This window comes from Bison bison, unplaced genomic scaffold (genome assembly GCF_000754665.1).
Source record: "Bison bison bison isolate TAMUID 2011002044 unplaced genomic scaffold, Bison_UMD1.0 scf7180017864142, whole genome shotgun sequence".
In the NCBI taxonomy this organism is placed as follows: domain Eukaryota; kingdom Metazoa; phylum Chordata; class Mammalia; order Artiodactyla; family Bovidae; genus Bison; species Bison bison.
Window position 1 is genome coordinate 1,798,527 of NW_011494714.1, and position 18,900 is coordinate 1,817,426.

At 44.4% G+C, this 18,900-nt stretch overlaps 1 protein-coding gene across 1 annotated transcript; it reads right to left on the reverse strand.

Moving 5' to 3' along the window:
* Positions 1 to 2,414: 2,414 nt before the first annotated feature.
* On the reverse strand, positions 2,415 to 12,195 carry LOC104988778 (pregnancy-associated glycoprotein 1-like). The gene is given in 9 exon segments (XM_010840230.1): positions 2,415 to 2,564; positions 5,017 to 5,109; positions 5,197 to 5,354; positions 6,903 to 6,997; positions 7,931 to 8,124; positions 9,318 to 9,430; positions 9,522 to 9,645; positions 10,912 to 11,077; positions 12,143 to 12,195. Coding segments are annotated over 9 exon segments (1,146 nt in total).
* Between the last annotated feature and the right edge of the window lie 6,705 nt (positions 12,196 to 18,900).

Consider the following 18,900-nt stretch of genomic DNA (forward strand, 5'->3'; position numbering starts at 1 on the left):
GCTGAGCTGTTTAAAATTCCTAAAGAATGAGCCTGTAAATGTGCTGCATTCAATATGTCAGCAAATTTGGAAAACTCAGCAGTGACCACAGTGCTGGAAAAGGTCAGTTTTCATTCCAATTCAAACAAAAGGCAATTCCAAAGAATGTTCAACCTATCATGCCATTGTGCTCATCTCACTTGCTAGCAAGGTAATGCTCAAAATCCTTCAAGCTAAGTTTCAACAGTACATGAACTTTGAACTTCCAGATATACAAACTCGTTTGAGGAAATAGAGATCAAATTGCCAACATACATTGGATCATAGAGAAAGCAAGGGAATTCCAGAAAAACATTTCCATCTGCTCCACTGATTATGCTAAAGCCTTTCACTGTATGGACCACAACAATCTGTGGACAACTCTTAAGGAAATTGGAGTACCAGATCACCTTACCTTTCTCCTAGCAAGTCTCTATGTAGGTAAAAAAGTAGCAGTTAGAATCAGACATGGAACAACTGAAAGATTTAAAACTGGGAAAGGAGAATGACAAGGTATACATTGTCACTTTGGTTATTTAACTTATATGTAAGCTACATCATTCAATATGCTGGACTGGATAAATCCCAAGCTGGAATCAAGATTGCTGGGAGAAGTATCAACATCCATAGATATAAAGATGACACTGCCCTAACAGCAGGAAGCAAAAACGAGCTAAAGAGCCTCTCGATGAGGAGAGGAGATGAAGAAACTCAACATTCAAAAAAACTATTCACAAAAAGACACTCAACATTCATGGCATCCAGTCCCAACACTTCATGGCATATAGATGAGGGAAAAGTGGAAACAGTGGCAGATTTTATTTTCCTGGCCTTCAAAATCACCATGGACTTTGACTGCAGCCACAAAATTAAAACACACTTGCTCCTTGGAAGGAAGAAAAGCTCTGAGAAACCTGCACAGTGTATCAAAAAGCAGAGACACACTTTGCTACAGAGGTCTGTAGTGTGAAAGCTTAGGTTTTTCCAGTAATCAGGTACAGATATGTGATCTGGACCATAAGGAATGGTGAATGCCAAAGAATTGAGCTTTTGAACTGTGGTACTTGAGAAGATTCTTGAGAGTCCCTTATACAGCAAGGAGATCAAACCAGTCAATCTGAAAGGAAATCAACCTCTGACCCTTGCTGTCTCAGCTGAGGCATCAACTGAGGGCCTCCAGGTGGACAGAAAGGATGCTTCCACTGCAAAAGTACCTAACCATGGCAGCTCCAAGCAAACAGTTTGTAGCCTCACCCATGGAGAAGCTCAGAAATGCTGAAGGCTCTGTGTACCCTGGGTCTCCCGATAACATGGTTGCATTCTCCCCAGCAGCACTGGAGGCTAAGGAAGGGGCATTCTGGGCCCTGGAGGAGGGGGATGGCTCAGGGATCCACTGGGGTCACCGCTTACCAAGTAGGACTGGAAATGACAGAGCAGGCATATGTGACAGAGACCTGGTGAATGGTTGTGGGACAAAAGGGAACCAGCTCTCCATGAAGTACCTCACCCAAAATCCCCTGGAGGAGAAGCCCAGTGATAAGTTCCTCTGAGATGGGATGAAGAGAGTCTATTTCATTACCCCCTATAATTTCTCTGAATGAGGAGGTGGTGGAGTTGGTGGGTCATCACAAACTCTTCCATGGCCTAGACTATCTCCCAGTTTCTTTCTTTGGGGCTGCCTCTCCCCAGGTTCAGTTATGTAGTTCTGGAGGAAATTGAAAATCATGTGTGCTGCTGGGTCAGGGCCATACAACAATGTAAAGTCAATCATAGGACCTGATGGCCCTGCCAGGATGGCTAATCTAGGACTGTACATGTGATCTGAGGCGGGTCGTTCAGAGAACACCCTCGAACTCTGATGTCTTCAATCTTTTCTTTCCTTATTGGAGATGCCTTCAGGATATAAAACCCTAGGGCAGGTGACTTGGACTCCCTCAGTAGGTGTAGAAGCCTTAAGGAAGAAAGTTGTCAGGCTAAGACCATCAGAGAAGAAGGAAGGGAAAGAGTGAGGGTGTGAAATAGAGAACTGATGACTTCTGATTTCTTGGGTCCAGTCACATAGACCTTTGCATTTGCTCTGAGTCTTGTGTCCTGGATTCCCAGAATCATTTCAATGAGTCTCCCTTTTTATTGAACCCAGTTGGAGGTGAGTTCCTCTCAACTGTGATTCAGATTTTGTTCTCTATCCTTCCCCATCATTGTACACCTCCCAGACACAAACAGAGGCACCTGTTTGTTTCAGCACCATTATGAGTGAAACCCTTTTTATTCTTTAATGAGAATAGGGTGTGCAGACCACCAAATACAGTTCACCAGCATCCTGGGCAGGAGTACCCTAAGTGTGATTTAGTGCTTGCTCGGAGTGGCCTTACTGATTCCTGAATGACTCCAAGCATTTATACTGCCTGTGCCAGGTCAATCCTGTCATTTCCTTGATCAAAGACTGATAAATACAACTTCAGGAAGATGTCACCCAGGATCCAGGTCTCTCTAGATGTCCTCTCTGTGTTCTCTTTAACGGTGGTATAGCAGTGGCCTCTAGAATCCTGAGACACACACCAGTCAGCCTGAGCCCTTACCTGCGACTTCCACAAATATCCAGACCCAGCACAATTCTTGGTTTTATGTCCCTCTTTTGATAAGTATCAAGGGATTTTCGCATTAGCAGGGGATATGAGAGTTTATCCACAACCAAAAAGGGCCAAGACGTGAGGTTCCCATGAGGAAGGGTGTGTGGGAGGGGAGGACTGGGAGTTGGGGATACAGAGGAATGATAAAGAACAAAGTTCTACTGTCGAGAATAAGGAAATATATTAAATATCCAGTGGTAAACCACATGAAAAATAATAAGAAAAAGAATATGTATTTCTGTATGTGTATAACTGAGTCACATTGCTGTGCAGCAGAACTTAGTGCAACACTGAAGATTAGCCACACTTCAATGGCAGAAAGTGAAGAGAAACTAAAAAGCCTCTTGATGAAAGTGAAAGAGGAGAGTGAAAATGCTGGCTTAAAGCTCAACATTCAAAAAACGAAGATCATGGCATCTGGTCCCATCACCTCATGGGAAATAGATGGGGAAACAGTGTCAGACTTTATTTTTTCAGGCTCCAAAATCACTGCAGATGGTGACTTCAGGCTTGAAACTAAAAGACACTTACTCCTAGGAAGGAAAGTTATGACCAACCTAGATAGCATATTCAAAAGCAGAGACATTATTTTGCCAACAAAGGTCCGTCTAGTCAAGGCTATGGTTTTTCCACTGGCCACGTATGAATGTAAGAGTTAGACTGTGAAGAAAGCTGAGCACTGAAGTATTGATGCTTTTGAACTGTGGTGTTGAAGAAGACTCTTGAGAGTCCCTTGGACTGCAAGGAGATCCAACCAGTCTATTCTAAAGGACATCAGCCCTGGGTGTTCTCTGGAAGGACTGATGCTAAAGCTGAAACTCCACTACTTTGGCCACTGCATGCGAAGAGTTGACTCATTGGAAAAGACTCTGATCCTGGGAGGGATTGGGGGCAGGAGGAAGAGGGGATGACAGAGGATGAGATGCCTGGATGGCATCACCAACTCGATGGACATGAGTTTAAGTGAACTCCTGGAGATGCTGATGGACAAGGAGGCCTGGCATGCTGCAATTCATGGGGTTGCAAGAGTCGGACATGACTGAGTGACTGAACTGAACTGAACTGAATAAATATTTTACAAAAGAAAAACAGTGTCCAAAGTTCTCCTCTCTCCCTGTTTCTTTCCTTCTGACTCCTGCTCTTTGTTTTCTCTGCAGAGAATGCTGGTTCTCCTCCTGTGTCCCCACAATCCATACTTTATTTAAAAACTTTATTTTGTATTGGAGCATAGCTGATTAACAAAATTCTTAGTTTCAGGTGGACAGTAAATGGACTCAACCATATATATCCATGTATCCTGGTCCCAAACATACCCCTCCCATCCAGGTTGTCATATAATTAAGCAGAATTCCCAGTGCTACACAGTAACTCGTTGTTGGTTATCCATCTTAAATAGAGCAGTGTGACCACAATACGTTCTTGAAAACTTAACTCAGGAACTCTGGGAAGCCTCCTTCGGCCTGCACTCACCCTCTTTGGCCACTCCAGGCTTGGGTGGGTAATGTACTCTGGTTCCCCATCCCCACCATCTGTCTGTAGCCCTCATCATCCCGAGTAATTACCCAGTGCCCCAATACAGAGCACCTTGGGATGTCATTTGCATGGAATCCAGTGCAGTTTTTCCTAAAACCAAGCAACCCTCCACATGGCTCCATGAGTTTACAGTTTTAGAATTCCTGAAATTCCCTCTCTTCCTCAAAGCCTTCTTTCAGCCCATCAGCCAGGTCTAACTCCCACAGGGAGCTGACATGAAGCCTCCACCCTGTGCCGGGGCTGAGCAGTCACCTTGCACCCTTTATTCAATTAACATCCAGCCTCCCCACAGAGGGGTTGGGTATCCCAACTCACAAAGGGGGCACCCGGCCAGAGTAAGGGGAAGATGCATCCGACAACTAAGGTGACCATGTAATTTATCATCCAAACCAGGAAAACTGCGAGAAGGAAAGGGAGACTGTTAATCCCTATGGTGGGACAGCACACTGGGAGTGTCCCCAGTCATTCTCCTTGTCACATGACTTATTTCAAGGATCGCTGGAGCTGACTTTCTGTGTTCATCCTTCTGAGAATTCAGATTGAACTGAAGCTTTTTGAACATTGAGGACCTGAGTGTTCCCCTCTCCTTGTGACTCCCACCATGCGAGCATGGCGTGGTGTCTCCACATTTATTTCAGGATGATCAGTGTCCCAGACTGCCCTTTACTCTTAAACAGTTCATCTTGTGGGAGGCTCTGGCCAGCCCCTGGGCTCAGCAGCATCTATAATAGTGTGAAATGACTTGCAAAGGGCGCCCTCCTCCCAGCAGCAGCCCAAGGATTCCTGCAAGATCCTATTTGAGAACCACCTTTCAGCGTTCTCCCCTCAAATGGACGATGTAGGCTTGAGCTGGGACTGCGTAGTTGATGCCGTTGATGGTGAAGATAATAGAGGGCAGGGTACTGACCACAAAACATGAAACGTAGTGCTATTAGAGAGAGAGGGAGAGAGGTTGGCCCTGGAGATCCTTCTTGTGTGTGGAGACTGGGAGTGACCCTGGGGCATGACCTTTCACCTCGGAACCCCTTGGCATGGCACCGATGAGTTTCTGGATGTTATTGACCAGTCTTCTTGGGCCAAGGATCATTGATGTCCCAGTATCCACAAAGGGCTAACAGCAGCCAGAACAAGCAATAACCTTTCTTTTCATGGAGATGCTGAGACACAGTGTGACTAAGCAGGCATCAAGGTCATTCTGAGTTTCCCCAGAGATGCCCCCTTCCCGTCTGTCTTCTAAACAGCCCTTTGTCTCTTGCCCTCTTTTCCTTTACTCCCGACACGACACCTTCCTTGACATTCTTGAATGCAGTACTTGAATACACCAGGCTCTTTTGCACCTTGACACAAGCTGGGCTTCCTTCCTAGAGGAGCCCCCTCCCCTTTAACTAGCAAATTTCTTCTTATCTTCCAGATTCCAGCTTAATTGTCATGGTTTCAGGGAAGTCTTTCCCCTGGTGTTTATCAGTCTCCTTTCTTGACAGTCTCTTTGTAGACACTTCCTCATTTCTAGCATGTACCAAAGTCACAATTTACTATATGTGTGTCTCATTTCCTGTTCATCTGCCTTCTTAGATGGGAGGGCGAGTTTTATTCTCATTACCTCCTTAAAGTGCCTGGCACACCGTGTATGCTCAAGGCTTCTCTGTTCAGTGAGTGAATGAAGACAGTGTGAATAATGAATGAGAAACATCCAGAGAGCTGTATTGTGTGGGGAACAAATAACGGGTCAGTTGCAGACTGAAGATGGAGGTTTGCGAGGGGAGCAGATTCTCACAGTGGTGGGATAGACAGGCTCCTCTGGGAGAGGGTGTCTGCCAGCACTGCTCCTACAACCAGCTCAGATGCTGAGACCCTGGCCAGGAAATACATGACTAGCCCACAGAAACTCCAAAGGATAGGTCAGCTTTTGTCTGAGGGTATCACACAGAATCCTATCAATTATGCCTCTTGTCCTCGGGTCATTCCTGGATCCCAGCTTCCTGATTCTCTGTTATAGCCCCTGCCCCACTGTGTGCCCATGAACATAGGGTGTCTTTTTTATTAGTTGCTTTCACATCTTAAGACTTCAGCAAATCTCTCTACACTGCTCAGTAATTGCTCCCTTAGGGGACCAGTTCTCCCCATTTGCTCAGGATTTTCCTTGTTTTTAAACTGACATTTATCTGTACTGAGAACGTCCTATGTCTCAGGTAGCCCCGGACAGTTGGTCATCTTATACCTCTGTTCAGGCTGGAGAAATTCTCCCTGATCCTCTGTTCACCACACTGTAGAGTCCTCTAACCATGCTCTATGCTTTACAGGGCAGTGGGTGCAATCCTCTTCCAGCTACACAGACCTCTCTGGACCATTTTAGGACCCTGGTCAGAGCCCTGGTCAGAACGCCTGGGGATTATGAACCCATTGGTTGTTTGTATATCTATCTGCTTGTGTGTTTGTTTGTGTATGTGTTTGTATGTGTGTTTATATGTTTCTCTGTGAGTGCTTGTGTGTCTCTGACTAGATATGCATGTTTTTATGTATCTTTGTGTAGGTTTATATGTATCTGCTTGTGTGTTTCCAAGTGTCTGTGTGTCTGTCTGTGTCATTGTGGGTGGTGTATATGTCTGTTTGACTGTGTGTTTGAGAATGTATTTGTGTGTGTCTGCCTGTGTCCATGTACAGTAGCTGGAGCATTATTTGGGCCGACCCTCAGAGGGAGAGGCTTACCTGGCCATGTGTAACTCCAGTCTCTGGCGTGGATCAATGGTACCCAGTTGAGTGCTCCCTGGCAGTAGGATTTATCCACCCCACCAAACATCACCACACTACCTTTCGCCCTGCACGTGTAGGGAGAAGAGAGGGGGGGATCCTTGGAGGACAGTAACAACGGCACTGTCTGAGAGCTGTGCTGGTCCACCCATCCAGGCCCTAATAAGGTCCCCATGTACAGATGCAGAAATCGAGTCTCGGAGCGATTGAGATCCAGACTGAGGTCTATTACTGGCTAATGAGTGGCACAGAGGAGGTTAGAAGCTGAGTCACCTGGCTGGGTGCCACCCACTCTATCTTCTGAAGATGCCCTACCTTCTGCAACCTGAGTGCTCAGACACACTCAGAGGACATGATGCTGAAGCATAATGGCTTTCTCCTTGTCTAGCTTATCATTTTTCAGGAAAATTAAAGCATGGGAGTTCTAAGGGTATGGGTTCAGGTCACCCAGAGTTGGCACCGTTGACCTGTGACCTCTACTGTCCAAAGGGCCTCAACTCAGAAGGGACCCCACCTCTGTTCTCCCTGTCTTTAAATGCCTAATATTTATTGAACAAGGGGTCCCACATGTCTGTTTTGTGTCCCACACATTCATGTTTCACTGGCTCCTGCAAATTTGGTAGCTGGTCCTGGGCTCCCAGTGGAATGCTAATGAGGAAGGAAAGATATCCACCATCCTTCTCCTTCCTTCCTGATCAAATTCATAAGTAAATCATATTGCTTTTTCCTCCAATTTGTTTCCTGTTGCCTTCCATTAGTCTTCCTCCTCACTCACCCCCCTAGATCAAATTACTGGTTTTGAGCCCAGGAACAGGGTTGTGTTCCAATAAAAGGTTATTTATACAAGCCAGGGGTGAAGGCAGGTACAGTCCTGGGGCTATATTTATCCTGGCTTAGATTATCTCTCAGGATTCTTCTTTATCAAGTGTTCTATAATTTTCGTGCAACTGAAAGCATCTTACAGCTAATTTGGAGAAAGGGATTGTCCATCTCAGACTTACTTGCTCAAGTAGAAGGCAAAAACAGGCTCAGAAATGGCACCTTGATTCTTCAGGTTGGCAAAGATGGGGATAGCTCCAAAGAGGGATATGTTGGGGTAGTTCAAGCCCAAGATGCCATCAAAAGGTGCACCCTCACACCCGTATTCCACAACACTTAGACTGAACAGCAGGTCAGTACTTACAAGGTCCCCAATCTGTGGGAGAGAAAAATGTTCCCACTTAACAGATACATGAAGTGGGACTAGGACTGGGCTGGGGTTTTATTGCCATTAAATCCACAGAGAAGAAATGAGGCTGGGCTGTGTCTTTGGTGGACCTCAGACGGTTAGACCAACCTGGGAGGGGAACTTGGGTTCCATTTGCGAGAAGCTGTGAATTTTAAAACATCTGCCCTTCTGAAAAACACCACCTGAGTGCGTCAAACTGGCTTTGTGGCTTCTGTCCAGGTGGGGCAACCAAGAGTCAGGCCAGGACCCATTGTGGGTGCCCCCTTGTGGACAAAATGAGTCGAGAGCAAGGTCGTCTTCTCTGGAATCACTATGACCTAATGACAGGAATGGACTGAATTCTCTGTAAGGCACTGTGGATTCTGCCTCTGTCCAGGAAGACAGAAGCCAAATCACAATCTTGCTTGCAGGGATATATGAAAATACAGTCTGGGAAATTCACTTTTGGGGATATGTGTGTATTTGTGTGAGTGTGTATGAGAGAGAAAGAGAGAGAGGGGAACTACACAAGCACTTTGGGGAGGCAGGCCATACATTTTATTAGACTCTCAAAGCCACTGTAGAGTGATAACTCATTTATCAGGCCCTTTAATTTCTCTGGCCTCCAGTTTCCCACTATGGATACCTGAAGCCCTTGACTGCCCCCAGTGTCCCCAGATCAGTTTTATCCTGTCCCTAACACCCTTTAGCAACTTCAGTCATAAAAAGTCAACCCAGCTCCACCGTTTACCACATGTGTGACACAAGCAACCCTTGCTGTCTGCACCTCAGTTTCTTCATATGTCTCATGAGCTAACCACCTGCTGTGTGGGGTAGATGCAGGATTAAACCAATTATTACCTGAAAGTGCTTGGAACAGTCTGTGAATATAAAAGTGGGAGATTTTTTCCCCTCTTCTCACTCCCAGCAAAATGAACCTTGATCTGCTCATGGGCAGAGTAGCTGCAAGTTCACACCTCAAGCCACTATCTGGGTTAGCTAATCCATTTGCTCATGTGTCACCACGGCACTGCCTCCCCAGGGACAGGATACTGTGGGTAAGATGGGCAATGTCTATGGGATTTAGGCTAGGAAGAGTCCTTCCAGATGGTCCTGCATCCATTTTACAAGAAGGGGTCACTCCATCGCCAGTCCTGACTCAGCTTCTCTTTACATGTTACCGGAACAGTGTCATAAACAAGAAATCCCTTCATGGTCCCAGATCCATAGGCGATCCTGAAGGTCTTTTGGGTAGGCCAAAAGGTGGAAGACTTGTAATGACTGAACCTAACTTGTCTAGCTGCAGACACGAGTGTCATCATGTGCCAAGGGTGGAAACAGGGCGGCAGGGCAAGTGAAGGATGGTCTGAGTAGAGGGTGTCTATTCTCATAACAGGCTGGACTGGGGCAAAAGAGGGAGGGCACCCACAAGTCAGATGAGCCTGTGTCAAAGATAACCTGGAATTCCTGAGGGGGTGTTCCAGTGGTGATGTTACCTACATAGAGCATCTGCAGGGAGAAAGAGGGAGTGGGTTGGTGCAGAACTGGCTACCCTCTCTTCCCACACTGATATGTCCCTATGGGTGTCATATATCTCTTGAGATCACTTTCCAACCACTGTGAGGCTCACAGCCTTTGATCACAGAGGTGCTTGCATTTGATATTTTTTTTTCCTGTTCTACATTGTACGCAGGATATTGATTCTATGACCAGGTGTTGAAGTGGTACCTCCTGCATTGTAAGTGCAGAGGCATAATCACTGGGCCTCCAGGAACATTGGACACCCAGGGAAGTCCTGGTGCCTTCATTTGAGAAACTCTGTAGTCTCTTCAAACCCAGCCTTAGCACCCCCTTCTCCAGGAGGCCTTTCTTGATCAACCTCAGCCACTCCCTCTAAACTCAGACCACATTCAATGAACACCACACAAGTGACCCTTTCATTTGACATGTATTTACACTTTGCCTATCTCTCAGGCTGACATGAGCATTCTTGAAACAAAATAAGCCCTTTTTCTAATCTAAAAACAGTAACCACTGTGTTAGATTCTGATGACCTTACACAGAATACGGGTTCATTAACTTTTTACTGCTGTGGTTCTTGCGTCTGTCCAAACTGAATTACTCTGCCTGGTTATTCACAATTGCTTTGCAGTTGGTTCTACCTACTGATCAGAGATGGTTCACTCTTCATCTATAATTAGTTGACTCCCTTAGTTCAGAAGGAGCTGCTGCTGCTGCTGCTAAGTTGCTTCAGTCGTGTCTGATTCTGTGCAACGCCATAGACAGCAGCCCATCAGGCTCCACCATCCCTGGAATTCACCAGGCAAGAACACTAGAGTGGGTTGCCATTTCCTTCTCCAATTCAGGAAAGTGAAAAGTGAAAGTGAAGTCGCTCAGTCGTGTCCAACTCTTAGCCACCCCATGGACTGCAGCCTACCAGGCCTCTCTGTTTTGGGGGTATTTCCAGGCAAGAGTACTGTAGCGGGTCGTCATTGCCTTCTGCTCAGAAGGAACAATCTCCCTCAAACTAATGACACATCTTTGACACAGAAATGGATGTTTACCTGCCACCTGGTAATTTCTGGGCCCAGTCACCAAGACAAGAGTTGAGGATGATAGTGCCTTCTCCTCTGCGTGGGGTTCCTTTGGCCCAGTGTTTCTGCCTCTTGCAGGAGCCCCAGCCCCAACATCCCACGAGGCATCTCCAAATGGGCCCCAATGTTAAGCTAGAGCACCAGGGGGCGCTGTGGAGCAACATCCTCCCAAAACCCTCACATTCATGATGTTCCTCAGGGGGTGAATAGTTATATTTGAGCCACAAGAAGAAATCTGAGACGGTCTGTAAGCATGTTCCCTGAGGAAATTGTTCAGTGAAAGTGTTTTTTTTTTTTTTTTTTCACTTAAGGTATTTCTCATGATCTTCACTTGCCTTAGAGGTATTCTTTCACTGAACATTTGACAAAGGAAACAAAGAAGATGCTCCATTTAGCTGTCAGTGTTGAGGTATAACTGTCATTGTAATGGCACTGTGTATTTTCTAATCATTTTTATGAATCATCTTATTATAAGAATTTTATGCATATTCCACGGCAAAGACATAGGTTTGAATAAAGCTTCTCTACTGTAATGTTAGGTAAGCCATATGACAATGCGGGGTCTCAGTCTCCCCTTTGGTAAAACGGTGGAATGTAATGATTCAAACCCTCCAAATAGGATATCCTGGGGATAAGTGAAGTGGTGGATATAAGGTACCTGATAAATAGGAAGTCACAACAATGACAGCCATTAGCATTGCTGTTGTCACCCCACTGTATCCTTCTCATAGAAGCTCAGGGATGGAGGTAGAAGGGGAATTCCTATCCTATTTTACAAGGGAGGAATTTGAAATGCAAGAGGTTTGTGAATTGGCTGTGGTCACACTGCTTGTCAGATATAAAACACTGTATAAGTAGCTCTCCCAATCTTTGTCCAAGTTAAAAGAGAAGAGAGAGTTGAAAGAAGAATCCAGGAGATAGGGAGCAAGCTCAGGAAATGTAGAAAATTAAGAGAAAAGTTAAAAGAAAGCACCACAGAGAGAAACACACAGAGACTTCCAAAGGGATGGAGAGATAAACGATAGTGATACTGAGATGCAGACATAGACATATACACACTGAAGTAGAGAGGGAACAAAGAGGACATTCTAAATAAAAGGGAGAAAAGTGCTATTCTGCAGGACCACACCTACATCTGCATTGACTGTGCACTGAACAATTGCAAGGAGTTCCAATTTCAATAGGTCATGACATGACTGGACCCCAGAGTTGGGCAACTATGAAAACCTATACCAAGAACCTTGGGTCCCACAGTTCCTATAACAAGGTACTTATCAATAAGTAAGGGTTAAACTTTAAGATTGTCAGGGAAATATTCCATTCTGTTCTAAACATGATGAGTAGAAGAATAATCAGATGAAAAGAAAAATCACAGAAAGGAAGATGATGTGGCTTACAGTCTCCATACTTACATGACTCTGCAATCTGAGAAGGCCACCAGGTCGAGGAGCACAAGCCACTTCATGCTTCTTTCCTGGCTCCAAGTATTCAGAGCAGTCCTGGTTCTTAGCATGTAGTGGTGACCAGGAGCCGCTAGTTATATATGCTCTGACATGCCCTAGTTTTAGGCCACTAATAGGTCTGAAAAAATCAAAAAAGTCTCGATATAATCTTTACCTTCATCAGTGTCCTTGGCGAGTGGACTTTGAACCTTCACAGAATACAGAGAGTTGAACTGTAATCTCTTCCTTGAAGCTTGGCTGGAAAATCAAACTTATGTACACGGACATTTAAGAAGATGGAGAACCTTGCCCACTTAGAGAAAAAACCTGCTAAGAACATCATAAAAATGGACACTAAGGTCCAAGCTCGACATTCGTGTTTTCATGTCATCTTCCTAGCCACTTCATGAGATATGCATTGCTGTCTTCATTGGAGAGGAGATTGCTAGGAAGATAAGTTGTCAAATGACAAAGTGAAGACTTTCAGGGACAGCCCAGGGACATACAATGGGCTTTAGGTAGTGGGTCTAATGGCAGACATCAGGGGCACCTATGATGCCAGTCTGAAACAAAGATTTAGGGCAAAGCAGTACTTCAATTCCATGGTTTCAGTATTGGAAGAAATGTCATATGCATCCAAAATGTATTTTATAGCATCCAAAAAATGTACAAGGAAGAACCATGTGTTAGTCTCTGGGTTAAAGGCTTCAAAGTCAAAGTTGATCACGACAAAAGTAGTCTTTATCTTAAGAGAGCTAGCAGTCTAGTTATCACAAAATCATGGCCCCAGGAGGCAGAGGATATGATACTAGGACTAGGTGGCCATGTTGAACCCTGGGCCACACAGGCCTTACCACTGGGAGCAGCCTTTCCTCCACTTCACCCATGCTGGAAAGCAGGCCAGTTGGCCATGTTTTCAGGAGAATTGGAAGTTTGGATATTTATGTACAATCTACTGATTTTAATGCTAGCAACTAATTTTTTTCCCAAAAAACAGTGGGAATGAAATCTCCACAGCAATGTGCTGGAATCAGCCTTCAGTCTCCGCAGATTTTTATTTCTCGCCTAGAGTTGGGAGTGCAGTGGGGACAGAGAAGAATTTAATTCATGTCTGTTGATTTACAAAGAGACTTAATGCATACTGAACATGTGTGTTTCCTTTCTATTTATAAAGAAAGATCACCAGGGACATACAAACCAACAAAATTTAACTGCTGAAGATAAATAGATATATTTCTGATATAATTTCCCCATAGTGTCTATGTCATGAAAAATTTTGTCTGCCAAACCAAACATATAAAAAAATAATTTTGAAATGTCTTCCCAATCAAAGAAGACAAAACAACTGTGGCAGCCAAAGTAAAGACAATCATGTTTAATAAGTCATCCAGGACTCCCAAGGCCTATTGCTGCTTGAGATCTATCCATGCCTGTCCCTTGACTACAACAGGAGCCTCTCCTGTTACCAGGTGTGTTTAGATGGAGCACTGTGACTTAATCCTCATTTTTACATGTTTAAATTCAGTTCTCATGGTTAAATCCCAACAGGGGGAATATGACATCATTGACAAAGGATACACATATATGCCTTTTGAACTACGGCGTTAAAGAAGACTCTTGACAGTCCCTTGGACTGCAAGGAGATCAAACCAATCCATCCTAAAAAAAATCAGTTCTGAATATTCACTGGGAGGACTATGCTGAAGCTGAAGCTCCAATTATTTGCCTACCTGATGGGAAGAACTGATTCATTGAAAAAGACCCTGATGTAGGAAACATTGAAGGCAGGAAGAGAAGGGGAAGACAGGATGAGATGGTTGGATGGCATCACCAAGACAATGGACATGAGGTTGAGTAAGATTCAGGAGTTGGTGATGCTTAGGGAAGCCTGGCATCCTGCAGTTCATGGCATTGCAAAGAGACAGACATAAGTGAAAGGTCTGAATTGAACTGAACAAATTAAGAAAGAGACTGATAATTCTAATTGCATCAAGTTGGTGACTAGCTGCCCATATAACACATTACTTAAGTGGCTTTAAAATTCAGAATTATGACTGCATTCAGAGTGGAATATCTTCTAAGGAAAAACAAAAATACTGCCCATCCAAAACAAAACCAAAGGAAATCAAAAGAAAAAGAGGAAAGAAATCTGAAACTATATTCAACAACTTATTGTTCCTCATAACTTATGTTATTGTGACAGAATCATATGCATGTTAACAGGTAAAAGCAAGACAATAATTAATACTAATGTTCTGAAGTAAGCCTTTCAGTGGCTAGAAAAAGAGGTTCACACATAACATAAAGAAGTTTAATTCAAACCCTGCTGTCTTACATCTTGAACTGAAAGCATAAGTTTGTACCAACTAAATATATTTATTTTATTTTTTAAGGAAAATCTGTACTTCCTACTCTGACCAATGGAAAGCCTACAAGCAATGACAGCTTGATAACAGTGACAATTCTGAGGTCTAACAAGTAGCTTCTAAATATGTTTCCCATCAGATGATGCATGGATTCTTAAAGAGATGGCTGATTTCAGGACTGAGTAAGGAAATGCACAAAATAATCTTGGGAATCGTGGAGGACTAGAAAGCTAGGGCACTTCGAAGCCCAGTGGGAACTGGACAGAAAGTTTTGGAATCCAAATGAAAAGGATCTACCAGTTTGTTGAACAGAATGATGTTTCTGCTTTTCAACACACTGTTTATGTTTGTCATAGCTTTCCTGCCAAGAAGCAAATGTCCTCTGATTTCATGGCTGCAGGCACCATCCACAGTGGTTTTAGAGGCTAAGATGAAGAAATCTGTCTCTACTTCCAACTTTTTTCCTTCTATTTGCAATGAAGGATGGGGCTGGATCCCATGATCTTAGTTTTTTAATTTTCAATTTTAAGCTGGCTGAATGTGTCCAAATGTTAATAGGCAACATCTGATTTGTCACTGTGATAGATTGCTAGGGCACCAACTCATTATTCTGAGCACTGAGAAAGGAAAATAATCATCAATATTTATGCTATTTTTGTTTCTATTAAGCATAGGTTATGTAACTACAAACAGTTCCAGGAAAACAAGCTAGCCTGTCCCTTCTGGGGGTGATGAAAGAGTGATGGAGAGCAGCTATAATACAGATGAAGCCTCACTCACTGGCTTGCTGCTCACCTCCTGCTGTGGAGGTCTGGTTCCTAATAGACCAAGGACTGGACTGGTACTTGTCCTGACCCACTGTGCTGGTATTGTGGACTCCTGCACTAAACCACTCATTGTGCTGGTATTGTGGACTCTTGCTCTAAACCCAATAGTGGGACATTCTGTAAGACAAACCACTCTGCTTCCGCCCAGTTTATGAACAAATAAATGACATTAAAATTGGGAGAGGGACAGCTATTTAGTCTTAAAGGAGAACAACCAAGTGCAACATATGATTACATTCTTTCAATAAATTCTGAAAACTGCTTTTTGAGAATCAGGGAAATTTGTACATAGACTGGATATTAGATGTTAATTTTATTGGGAACACATGAGCATTTTTTTTCACATCCTACCATTTTATCCCAAACACTCATTATGTATATTTTGTGAAGTGTTCATCTTGTCCCTAAAACACTTCAGGAAAAATGAATAAGGAGTAAAAGAGAGAAGGAAATGACAGTCTGTCTTGATTTAAAAACAGAACTGCATAGCTGCTATGGATTGAATTGTGTCCACTCTTGACTCCCAATGTGATGGTATTAGGAAGTAGGGCCTTTGAGAGGTACACAAGTTGACATGGGGTTTTGATAGTGGCCCCTCATGATGGGATTAGCCTCTCCCTCTTTTTCTCTTATATTCTCTCTTCCTCCTTCCCTTCCCCCACAACAAATGAGAACATAGCAAGAAGAGAAAGACCTGAGGCAAGTCAAGAATGTCTTCACCGGGAACTCAATTGTCCACCACCTTGATGTTGCACAGTCTGTGGTCTATGACAACCTGTGGGACTAAGAGATTAGTTTTGTAGTTATTGATACTGAATGATGAAATGTAGGGTTCATGACCCTCTTCTTTCTTATATTTGTTATGTTTGAAATTGTTTTGTAGTAAGAAGTTTATAGAATGAACTTTCTGTCTTGTGATACCCAAAGGGGACCAGAATAGAAGATTCAGGCATGTTCCTGATGAGTGAGTGTTTGGAGGACCACATACTCCTTACTCCAACTCTTCTCTTGCCATCTGAAAACCACCCCCCCCCATACCTGAAAACCTTACCTCCAACCCTAACTTCATCTCCACTCCCCTGCTAAGCTACTGAGTCATCTAGTTGGAGATCTAGATGATTCAGGAGAGGGTCTGTGAGGAGAAGGAATGCAGACATTTTTAGAAAGAATGATCTTGGCAGCCTCCTTGGTTTTCCCTTCTTTATTGCCATCTGCAGGTGAGGGATAGGGCCTGGGTAGAGAGGAATCCACAAGTGAGACTGCATGGATATTTGCAAGAGAAGGGAGGAGGAATTCACAACCCAATAACCGGGAGGTAGGTAGCTTGCACAGGACCCAGGAGGGAAGGAAGAACCACTAGGAAAGAATAGTGCCTACCTGAGGGCCAGACCTATCTGAGTCTTCCTGTTAAACTTGGAGGTTGTATCCTTCCTGCTTTAATTTCTGCTCCAGATGTGGAGGGGATAGAGCTGTACTCACTGCTAATGAGTCACAGGGAGAGGGACAGCCTCCCCCAGGAACCTTGGATTCCACTCTAACTGTGGGTATCATCCCAAGCCAGAGAGCAAATGGCAGGTCATCCAAAATATGATCTACTTTAAGTAGTATTTAAAATGCTACAAAATTTGTCTAAGAGTCCTGGCATATCTTGTTCCCAGTGTTTTTTAGGAGAGATAAACAGTTAGCCTAATTTGGGTTCTGCTAAAGATTCTACAAGCTTCCCCATTGGTAACTTCTGACTTATAACTACCCGATCTCATCCCTCAGAACCCAAATGATGGTAAGTTCCAGTGGGCAAGGCCTCTAAAGTCCTCTAAAGTTGGAGTCCTCCAACTCCACACAGTTGGCTGTGTGCCAACTGGTTTACAACTCTCAATCCTGAGCCCAGGACCCATGAACATCACCAGACAGTTACAGCCCCCTGCCCACCAGAGGCAGCCTCAGCATCATCAGCAACACCCACCTTGGAGCCACTTGTCCACTGATTGGCACTGAGCCTCAGTCTGGAACAAATATTCTGGAGCAAGTCCAGTCTCCCTCATCCAAGAGGTGGGAAACTGAACCATGGGGTGTATGACTCACCTTAAGGCTGCAGGTAAGTTAGTGAAGACTTGGGACCCAGGAACTCTGGTTCCCAGGCTAGGAGACTTCCAGGAAGGGAAAGATGAGAGAAAGCTCAATTGCATCCACTGCTGGGTAGCTCTCAGATGTCTGCAAGCACCAGAGTGGAAGTTCCGTTCCCTTTGCCGCTCAAGTCTGCTTCCAATTTTATCAGCAGACCTGCCTCCATGTAGCAGCAGGAAAGCAACATTCAGGGCTGTTTCTTTTGGGTTCCAGGCACAGTGGGGGAGCCCCAGCTGTAGTGACCCCAGGAGGCAGTCCTGCAGGTGGTGACTGACTCACTCCCAACTCAGAATCCAAAGAGCTCCTGCTCCTCATTCACACAACACAGACCCTGGGTGACTGGATAACATGCACCTGCAGTCAAGCGAGAAGCATTCCTTTCTCAGCCTTCTGGCAACTTAGATACGTGTCTTATGTTTCTTCAGAGAACCCCTGGCTGACCGAGGGTAGGGTCTAAGACTAGCCTGGATGAAGCAGATGTGTTCCCTCTTTGATGCTCAAAATAGACCTTGGAGATTCAAAGGCCTTGAGAGGGTTACAATCACACTTATGTTTTTTTGGGACTTCACTTGATAAATCTGGTTGGAGTAAAAGGACAGAAACACAGGACAAGGCTGGACATCTCTGGGTCCCAGCTGATTGTGAGTTGAGTTCCATCCACCAGGCTTAAAAGTCAGGTGCTAATGTTATTCACAAGCCACCTTTGAAGAAGGAATAGAAGAAAGAGTTTTTGGGCAGATAGTAGTGTGGTCAAAGGGCGATGAGAATCACATGGGGCAAGATGAAACAAGAGTCATTACTTGCTTCTTTGCTCTATCAGTTCCTTGGCATTTCTACTCCTGAGAACAAGTACATGGAAATAGAGGCATTGGTGGTGCTCCTGGCACCTGATGCTCCTGGGGATAACCAGTTTGTGTTCATGTCCCTGAGTCCAGAGCATATTCAGCCTCGTATTAGCCCCAGGTTCTCCCTTTTTGGGAAGGCTGACATGCCTCATTGCTGCTAACTCACAACTGAAGCATGGGATGAGGTCATGGTGGTTGACCCATAGGCCAAGTTCCAAGCATGGGAGGAAGATTGGCAGTGGAAGGGTAGCCATTTATTAAGCTTTGTTACCTTGATCCTTAGCAGGGGCTACTTCCCACATCTACAATGATTTTCTCCCAGCATTTGCTTGGCCAGGTCCTTCTCAACATTTAGCATCATCTCAAATGAGTCTCTCTCAGGCTTGCTTTCCCTGGCCACTGCACTCTCACAAGCACAGACCCTGATACAAAAAGTGCCTATAGACACTTCCCTCCATCAGTACTATAATTGCAGTTACCAAAGTGGAAAGGTGGGAGAGGAATAAATTGAGAGTTTGAGATTACTATATGTATACTACTTTATTTAATAGATAATCAACAAAGAC